The following is a 9689-nucleotide window of genomic DNA, read 5'->3' as shown; positions in this document are numbered from 1 at the left end:
GTTTGATCATCATTCCAAGATTTGGATGCAGGTTTTCTTCTGATACACTGAATGAAGGTAGTACTAAAGGTTCAAAGTTCAGATGCATGGAAACCACCTCCACCATGATGGACTATAATGAATCATGATTAGCTTACACCTGACTACAGTTTAGTCACTAGCTGAATGGGCTCTGTTTATCTCTACAGGTTATAATGAAGTCAAATAATTAAAAAGTTTTTTTAAAAAAGAGCAGACTCTGTTTTCCTCTCACTGCAGTGACGTGTTCATAAAACACAGTTTTGTATGTTTTTTTAAACCTTTTGTTTTATGTGGACACAGGAAGTGTCCTCATAAACCATGTTTACGTTGTAGTACCCATGTCATCATAAGTACACACACTTTTAATGGTTTCCCACAATAAACTATTGATTGACATTTGAATCTTGTTTAAGTGCATTATTTGAACAGCAGAAGCAATTTGAGGCCTTTTAAATAGACACATTATGGCTGGTTTTATTGTTTTTATCAAGTGTTTTATAAGTGTTCTCCATAAGGATAAGATGTAGTCATGTAGAGAAGGATCATCATGAAAAAGCAGAGATTTACTGCAGTAAATATCAGAAGGGGCTCAGAGCCACAGTCTAATCTTGGCTGATAATGCAGATAATGTTATTGGTGTAGCATGCACGAGGAATTAATTGACTTGATCTACAAACTTTTTTAATTACACATCCCTCAAATAATTTTGGTCATTTGAATTAATTATTTTGCGGTTTTCAATAACCCTCAAACTTTAGTCAAGACATTGTAAATAGTATCATGGCTGACAAGTCTATATCTTTTTTTGACATCCAAAAATTGCATAACTTATGCAGAATAATGTGCACAACATCAGTGGAGTAAGTGTGGGCGACAAAACCTGTCAGGAAAATGTCAGGTTTTATGCCAATTTTAAAATAAAAGGAACATAAATAATTATATTTTGCTTAAAGATTTTTTTTTTTTTTTTAATTTTCATGAGAATTAAGCAGATTTCATAGTTTTTATATTCTCACTATAATGCAAAGCAGATTCTCATTTTTATATTCTCATTACCATATACAGTATATAAATTAAAAAGGTATTTATATATAATGGAAGTATTTGTTGTAGTGATTTGAATTTGTGCAAATTTGAATGTATTTTATTGAAAAATAAAAAGAAGTAAACAATTGCTGTACTGTACTGTATATTTCACATTAATGGAAGTAGTACAATATTAAGTGCATTATGGTAAAGAATTGGGTAAAATATGAAATTGTCCTAAAACTAACATCACAAATGCTAAATATTGTATGCTCATTAATGTACACTTAATTTTGTGGTGAAATTTGGACATTTGAGTGGCTTTGTGAGACTGGCCTGTTTGCAGTAATTTGTATTTTCTGCCAATTAAAGCCATTTTATGATTTTTGTAATGTGAAGTCTGTTATAATAAATGTGAACATTAAATTACACTACGGAATGAAAAGTGAGAGAAATATAAAAAACTTAAATAGTAAAACTGTTGACTGCTGATAATCTCATTGGGATTAATTAATGGTTGTATTTATATATGCTGCATGTGGTTGCATAAATACCAGAGAATGAATGGGCACATTGATAGACTGCATATACGGGTGAAACATCTCATGATGGAAAAATACTGCCATGTGCCATTATGGAGTGAGCCACAAGGCCAGCCCAAAGGAACATTAATTTCAGCCTTGTGCGGTCTGCTAACGCTCTGATGGGGCTGTGTACGGCTGATGGGGTGGACTAATCATCTACTTATAGAGGAGGCCACAAAAGCAGACTGTCTCCAACAGAAATTCAAAATTATTCAGTGAGGGCTTGAGTGCTATTACTGGACTCAATGTATTCATCTAAAAGATGTCAAACATTTTATTAGGGATGGCAACAAAGCAGAATTTATAGTTTGTGAATAATTCAACGAAGAACATTTGCATCTGTTTGGGATGCAGCATTTGGTAATCTATGCTTACAGACCAGACTGGTCTTTAAATGAAACCGCTGTAATAAGACAAATTAACAATAATCAATTTAGGTTTTTGAAAGAAGCATCAAGACCAATGTTTTTTCAATTAAAAAAGGCAGTCTCATCACTCACTTGTTCAATTTTCTTTCCACACCTGAAAATGAAGTTGAACGATTCTGATTTCTTGTCTCTGCCAGAGTTTGTCACCCTCTGAAAGTGTTAAAATAGACCTATGACGTCTATAGCATACTGTTATCCTGCATAGAAAACATTTAAACCACAGGGTGCTGCTCATTTAAGACAATACATTCTTTATGATTCATAAATTCATTCAGAGTGTATACTAAGAATCTGAATTTATAATATTGATTTTGAAATATTATAGTTGTCCCTGGTTATTATTATTATCTGTAAGTCACGTTTGCCCTTTGGCACACAAAAATGTTATTCTTCAAACATTTTTGTAAAACAAAAGTAAAAAAAAAAAAAAAAGTTCAAATACAAAAACCATTACATACAGACAATTCAGTTAAGCTTTAATCTTGATGAATATCCAAAAGCATAATGTTCCTCACTGTTGCCATAAACCAAAATCAGAATAATAAAAATTACAATATAACAACTAGAAATGACAAACAACAGCAGCTACTAATGAAGCTAAAGTGCAAAGCACTTAAACATAAATTAAAATGAGAAGATTGTATTAAAAGCAAAACACTGTTTATGAGAACAGGATTTTAAGAACAACAGCATTCACAAGACATAGCTTCTCATGGATTATGAGATGTCTCTCGGCATTGCAGATTTAATCTGATTGTTTGGGTTTGATGGATAGAAATGAAAGACAAATAACTATCATTAGATATGATCCATCTTAGTACTTATTTCCTAAACGCGACAGCCTGACTCATGAAAAGATCAAAGTGAAAAAAAATCAAAGCACTCAATCATTAAATGTTAAGTTTCAGAAGCCTGAATATAACACATCAAAGTAGAAATATCAAATATAAAGCAAATCAAACCGCAAAATTCAAATGAATTTTGTTCAGAAAAGCCTTTTCATAAACTACACAAATTTTAAATGAACAATGGATGGCTGTAAAACATACATTTAGGTCAAGCTTCCCGTTACATGCTCCGTTCATAATGTAAAATCAAGGATAATAATAGCAAGAGAAAAACAGTGAACACACAAATCATGGAAAGCAGCATAATAGATAATACAATTTAGAGGTGCAAAACACATTCAATTTACAGTAGCAATTACAGTAGCAATTATCAACAAAAGATATGAAAATGAGCCAGACAGTTCGCCTTTAAAGTCTATATGCTATAAATTGTAAAAGAGAAAATAAATGAAATTTACTTAACAGTTCTGATATTCACATCCGATCTATTTTTTGCATATTGCAAAGGGCAATTTGGTTGTCCATATCTACACTACAGTACTAGTCAAAAGAAATGTTTTTCATGATTTTAAGCACGTGAAATTAGTTTTGAAAACAAAACATACCTTATATTTTTTTCATTGTATATTTGCTAACGATGTAAGACAGAGAGGAGGCCTTACCTTGACAAATACTGACTACCTTGCCTGAAATGGACATGTATGGTTCAAGGAGGTGGTGGTGAGCCTCTATATAGGGGCGACAGACTCTTCATACTGAGTTAAAGGCACCAGCCTGACAGCCAGCAGTAGGAGAAGACCAGTGATCACCTCCAGAAGAAAGGAGATCCAGGCCATGCCCATAGACCAGCCGAATGATGTGTGCACTTGAGCCATTTGCTCACGGCCCATCCGCCTTTCAGTTTCTTCCAGAGCCTTCTGAGAGTACCTGATGTACAAACTCACCCCAGAGAGAGTGAGAAGACCTGAGAGAAAACATGCACAAGCACGCATGAATGCACACACACACAAATAAAACCAATTAAGCATCATTTAGACCTTAGACTTCTTGTTCTATCAGAGGATACAAGGCATTCTTCACTTTGTTGTGTACAGTAGATGATGGATGTACAGTAGATGGATTTTAAAAAGACAATTGCATATTAAGATGTGGGCTAAAAATGGCTAGCAGTCTTAATTCAGCAGATTAGTACATTCAAATCTAGTCGCTTTTATTATGCTTGGCAATTTCTTTTAATCAATGACAAGAAGTTGATAGAACATTGGATGTGTGTGGGCTGTGATGGTTTTACCGTCTTCAATGCCACATTCATATCTGTATTCAGTCATGAGCATTGAAGCCAAAATAGCTTTTTACTGTGCAGAAAGAAAGGTATTTTGTACCTACAGTATAATAACTTCTGTGGTGCGTTTTGCTTGACAAATTTGCATATTGCTATATTGCATTTAAAAAAGCACGATTTGATATTTTGTTGTTTAATGAAACTAAATTCATACATTTTTAAGTGCATAAATGCCATGCAAAATATAGATGCAATTTTTTTTTAAATGAGTAATTTAGCATTTCATCACTGACCAAAGGATCATCTGCAGTGAATGGGTGCTGTCAAAATGAGAGTCCAAACAGCTACTAAAAACATCACAATAATCCACAAGTATAAAAATAAGTAAGTTTAAAGTCTTCTGAAAAGCTGTGTGTTTGTAGTAAACAATAAAACTTGAAAATATGAGTTCTCTATCCATAATATTGCTTTCTCCAGTGAATATGTCATTTCGACTGAATTGGGAGAGAAATATACACAGATCAAGTCCTGTTTATAAGCAAGACAACTCTAAACAAATACATTGGTGGATTATGGTTTGAGAAAAGAACGGGGGATTTACTTTTTCACTGAAATAAAGTGTTATTATAGTATTTTGGTGATGGATTAAAATAAAAAACTTTAATGATGGATTTGTATTTGGATAAAGAAACAAACTTGTCTACACCTTGGATGGCTAAAGGGTGAATGTATTTCAATAGCTGAGTCTCCAAATAATTTTATGTAAAACAAGGTTGCTATGCTTTACTGATACAGGTCTTTATAAGCTTCTGCTTCAGTTGTTAAATGCCAGTAACGTTTTTTGCAATTGTGTTAAATTGCCTGGATCCAGGGATTTTATTCTCACTCATTCAATCTCATATTTTACTAATAAAGCTCCCAACTTAATGTTTGCATTATGTAAGTGATTTATTTTAATAAACCCATATTTTGAGCTGGCAAAAATGACTCACCTCTTTCTGTAACCAGAGCTGAATGATGCTCTTGCTGAACATCTCCCTAAACGATGCTCTTACTGTAAGCGCAGAGCCATAAACACACATGACTAGTCTATCACATCTGCTCTCAGAATTGAGAGAAAGCATCAGCAATATAAACAGGGAGGAAGTCAAACCAGCTTCCTGTGGCACCCTGCAGTGCCTGATGATTCCAAGACGAGAACCATTATTACCAAATCTTCATTAAAACAGAATGTGCTGATGTGGATAAACAGCAGCAGAAAGCACATCTAATTAAACACTGACAAAATGAGAATGGATTTCCATATCAGCCATAATATGCACATAAAATTAAGAGCCAATAAACAGAGTGTAACAGTTTCTAATTAGCATGGCCAAGAGTCTAGACGGGAACAAATTGACTTGTTTTTGATCTTACATTTGTCGGTTCATTTAGAACAAACAGTTTGTACTATCCAGGAAGGAACTACTTATTATTTTATACAACACTGTGTGAGCAACAAATCACAGCCTGGTGAATAGATGCACTGATATTCTGAGTAGTATTTTGAGTAGTTTTCTGATCTTACTTATCAGCTGTTTGGACTCTAATTAATTAATTTCTTAATTGTTGGGTGAATGATTACTTTAAAAGCAGTATCTTATGAGAGAAAGAATGAAGTACACTCCATGTGAAATTCTAATATTTCTTTAAAAATGAATCCATATTTGTATGTGATAACCAATAAAAAAAATAGAGGACATGCCAAAAAAAAATAAAAGACAATACAAGTAAGTAACAAGGCAGATGCCACAATTTTAACCGTCCATTTACATTCCAAACTTCACGGTGTTAAAACACTTGCCATGTGCTCCTTATTACCACAGTGACAAATGCTGGGGTTCATTAGCTGATTCCTTTAAGGAAACCTTTATTCAAGTCATGTGTCTTCAGGCTACATAGTGAGAGGACACTCTCAGATACAAGCTTTGAGATGCATTTTGGTGTCGGGGTAAAGAGCAAGCCAGCTATGTCTCAACAATGACTGTGTGTGTATTTTTGAAGATCAAAGCAAAATTCTCCTGCCTGTGATACTTAAGTTGCTTTGGGATTTCTTGCAGGGGTCTCAGGAAATGAGCTCTGGATGTACTCAGCACGCATTATTATTCTGTTTTATTATTTTTTTCTGCTCATGCATGTGTTCATGGAAGAACAAAAGAAATAAAATCCCATTTAAATGAGAGACTGATGCATGGTCAGAATTACTGAGCGCTGTATTATTCTTACATAAATCTATCCAGATTTCTTTTTTTTTTTTGGATCCACCTTATCCTTTTACCTTAAGATTGCCCATTTCAATCACAGAAATAGCTGGGGGGAAGTTCTCTATTATCCTATCAATTTCATGAGAGGAAAATGGTGAAGCGCAATAACTTCAGTCCCATAAGACTCTGACATTACAATTATTCAAGGTGAGTAACGCCTTCAGTCTTCCAGTATTTGAATGTCATTCAGAGAACTGCAGAGCCAACTGTTTGAACTTGAATTTTGTTTATCTGTGTTGTAACCCATCAGTCTGCAGACAAAAGCTGAAATTGCCTTAGATTAGGTAGTACACGAAAAATAAAAAATAAATAAAAATAGTGCTGTATGAGCAAGGTCACTTTTATCTCAATTTCGACAATTCCTTTTTCTACAGACAATTTAACTTTCTAGCTATTAGTGGTGGTGAAAAATAAATATGCTACTCCAGTAGGTGGCAACAAGTGAATGTATATATAATTTAATTAGGATTGTATTTATGTGAAACAACTCCATCACAAACTATTTTAACAGATCAATAGCTTTTAAAAAGTAGTGGAGACAAGGGAAGGACATTCCGGAATACTTTAAAAAGGAATTACAAATTGTATGGTCTTGTTAGTTTTCACGTGACGTCAGACCCTTATAATTGCCAACCTGGAAGACAAAACAAGGCTTTACTCCATTGACCGCTAGTTATTTTTACATGGTTTGCATTAAGTAATGTAGATTTAAAATGCTGATTATAACACAAAATTCAGTATACACGTTACTGATGATGTATACTTTGCACAGGCAAGCAGATGAACCCAGAATACAAACACAACGTTTATACATTAAACGGTTTCCCATAGAAAACCATGTAGTGCATTATGTTCATATTATGGGCTTATCTGCTTGCCTGTATAAAGTAAGCATAATCAGTAAGGTGTGTACTGAAATTGTTCTTTTAATATCACTGTTTTGAATACATTACGTGTTTTTCACTTAGTTTTGCTGCGCTGTTTAGTGATTAAAATATTGCAGCATTGCATATAATATGGATTGCAAATAGCCAAAACTTGCAATTTATTCACATGTCTTTGTTTTATTCTTTTGAGGGGGGATTTAAATATTTGGGGCTTGGAAACAGATGGAAAACTGAGAGCCTTATGCTCGTTTTATAGGGATGTTTTGCCCTCTGGGTATTTGAGTCAGACACGTGACTGAAAGCTATGAATTGTAGGCTATTGAATGGTCATCATCAATGAATGCAATTCAGGTGTTTCTGTTGACAATTTTTTCTCTCTCTCTCTCTTTCTGCAGGAAACACATAAACTGGTATGTTTGATTTTATAACAGCAGAGGTTTACTGAGTTAACCATTGCATTCATTGGGTCAAACTTACTGCACAGGAGGAAATATGAAGCGGATCCAATCAGGAGTGTCCGGCTTCTGGCCAGGGAACTGACGAGACCACAGATACCTCCAAACACCAGCATCACCAGACTCAAGGGCAGCAAGATGGCAATCACACTATGCATGACTTAATGAAGTAAATCATAGCTGTTAAGCTACACAGAAATGGCTTATAAAAAAAAACCACCTAACATCTCATCCATACAAATGTAAAAAAACGATGTCTCAGAGAAACATTTATAGGCAGATTTATTTCATAATTAAACAATGCAGCACAATAAGCTATGTTTTTTTTTTTATAGAGAGTTAAGGTTGTTGTGTTTATGAAAAGGGTTTACAACACTCACTTTCCATCTGCCTTTCTGATTCTGAATATCCAGTGTCTTCTGTGTGACTTTGGACATCTACAAAAACACAAGAAAATCACCAGGGTGAACATTATGACTGCACTTCTTGTTAACCTCGAACCCTTGTTTTCAAATACGTTTCGGTGACCAAATAATAAGGTCTAGCCTACATAGCGCTAAATTTCTGCGCAGAACTCACAAAATTCGATTTAGCGTGAGGAGATAACCATAGCAACAGCTGCTCGATCAGTGACTGGTACATCGATAAAAAAATGCTCAAATATAAATGAAAAGTAGTGAGTGTGTTGCCTAAAAGGTGTTTCAGATAGCTGAGGCGCAAAATTACAATCTGGGATGCACTTGCATAAGACGACGAACCTTCAGTGCGCCAGAAAGTTTTAGAGATTTATATACAGAATTTATTTTATATGTCATTTAAATGGTCAGTTTTAACCGTATTACTGGGCTAGATGTTGTACTGTGGGTGCAAACTCTATTAAATTATTTGTAATACTTATCCAACTATGCCAGGAAAAGTCCTGGAAATCCATTGGTCAAATGAACGTAGGCTACGCACACCAGTTAAAGCTTAAGATACCACCAAATGAATTAAATGATCGGACTATGATCAGAGGCAACTCACGGATCCTCACGAGTAAAGACTTGAGAATTAAAATTAAGCGTCATACCGTCTGTAACTCCCCAAAGTCCAGAGTTAGTGCGCGCCGGGTCGGTGTGATTCGTGCGCTTGTCCTCGATGATGTACCAGTATTCGGTTCCAATGGCAAGCGCTAAAGAGATGAAACTGAGAACACCCGTTAACCCCCCGCCGACGACCACGGAACCGAATGTAATTTTCATATCAGTCCGAATATATGCGGTTCTGCTTCAGGACAACCCAAAACCTAAGCTGAAAACCCTACCATGTGGCTGCGCGTCGCGAGCAGATACTGAACAGAAGGGTGCCAGGAGCTCAAGGAATAAATCGCGCGCGCTGCCCAACAGCTGGAATAAGTGATGCTGGCTGTCCATCCAATATGCATCCAACATGAAAGAGGTTATTACTAAAAAACTTTGTGCTGTTAAGAAAAAAAAGACTGGTTGCTTGGACATTTATTCCTCACCGGTGTGTTCAGTCCGTGTCCAACCAACACTGAGAGCAAGATTACTCATGACTGGTACAGAGGAAACATGACGTATAGTGTATAACCAACACCCTTCATGACATTATTCAATCATCCATCCTTTTTGTAATAAAAAATAAATAAAAAAAATACATGAAAATATGAAAAGCAACTGCAACAAAACATATCAAATGCATACAAGTATGTTTCTATTTGTAAATACAAGTATTTCACACTGATTTCCCAAGATTTGTATTTTAGAGCTGAGCTGCCATTATCTTAATAACTACTATTGACTTCTCCTGACCTGAAAAGGTAAAGGTTGTTACAGCTACGAGATCTTTATTTATT

At 35.0% G+C, this 9689-nt stretch overlaps 1 protein-coding gene across 1 annotated transcript; it reads right to left on the bottom strand.

Annotated features, from left to right (window-relative positions):
• Window positions 1-2509: 2509 nt before the first annotated feature.
• Window positions 2510-9533, bottom strand: tmem235b (transmembrane protein 235b). The gene is made up of 4 exons (XM_026276699.1): window positions 8904-9533; window positions 8215-8271; window positions 7857-7994; window positions 2510-3871 (listed from the first exon to the last, which is right to left on the bottom strand). The coding sequence occupies exons 1-4, from the start codon at window positions 9073-9075 to the stop codon at window positions 3636-3638; spliced, it is 603 nt and encodes a 200-aa protein (XP_026132484.1). The 5' UTR covers window positions 9076-9533; the 3' UTR covers window positions 2510-3635.
• Between the last annotated feature and the right edge of the window lie 156 nt (window positions 9534-9689).

This window comes from Carassius auratus, chromosome 12 (assembly GCF_003368295.1).
Source record: "Carassius auratus strain Wakin chromosome 12, ASM336829v1, whole genome shotgun sequence".
Classification (NCBI taxonomy): domain Eukaryota; kingdom Metazoa; phylum Chordata; class Actinopteri; order Cypriniformes; family Cyprinidae; genus Carassius; species Carassius auratus.
Note: the sequence above shows the minus strand (reverse complement) of the source record. Positions and strands in the feature narration are given on the sequence as shown.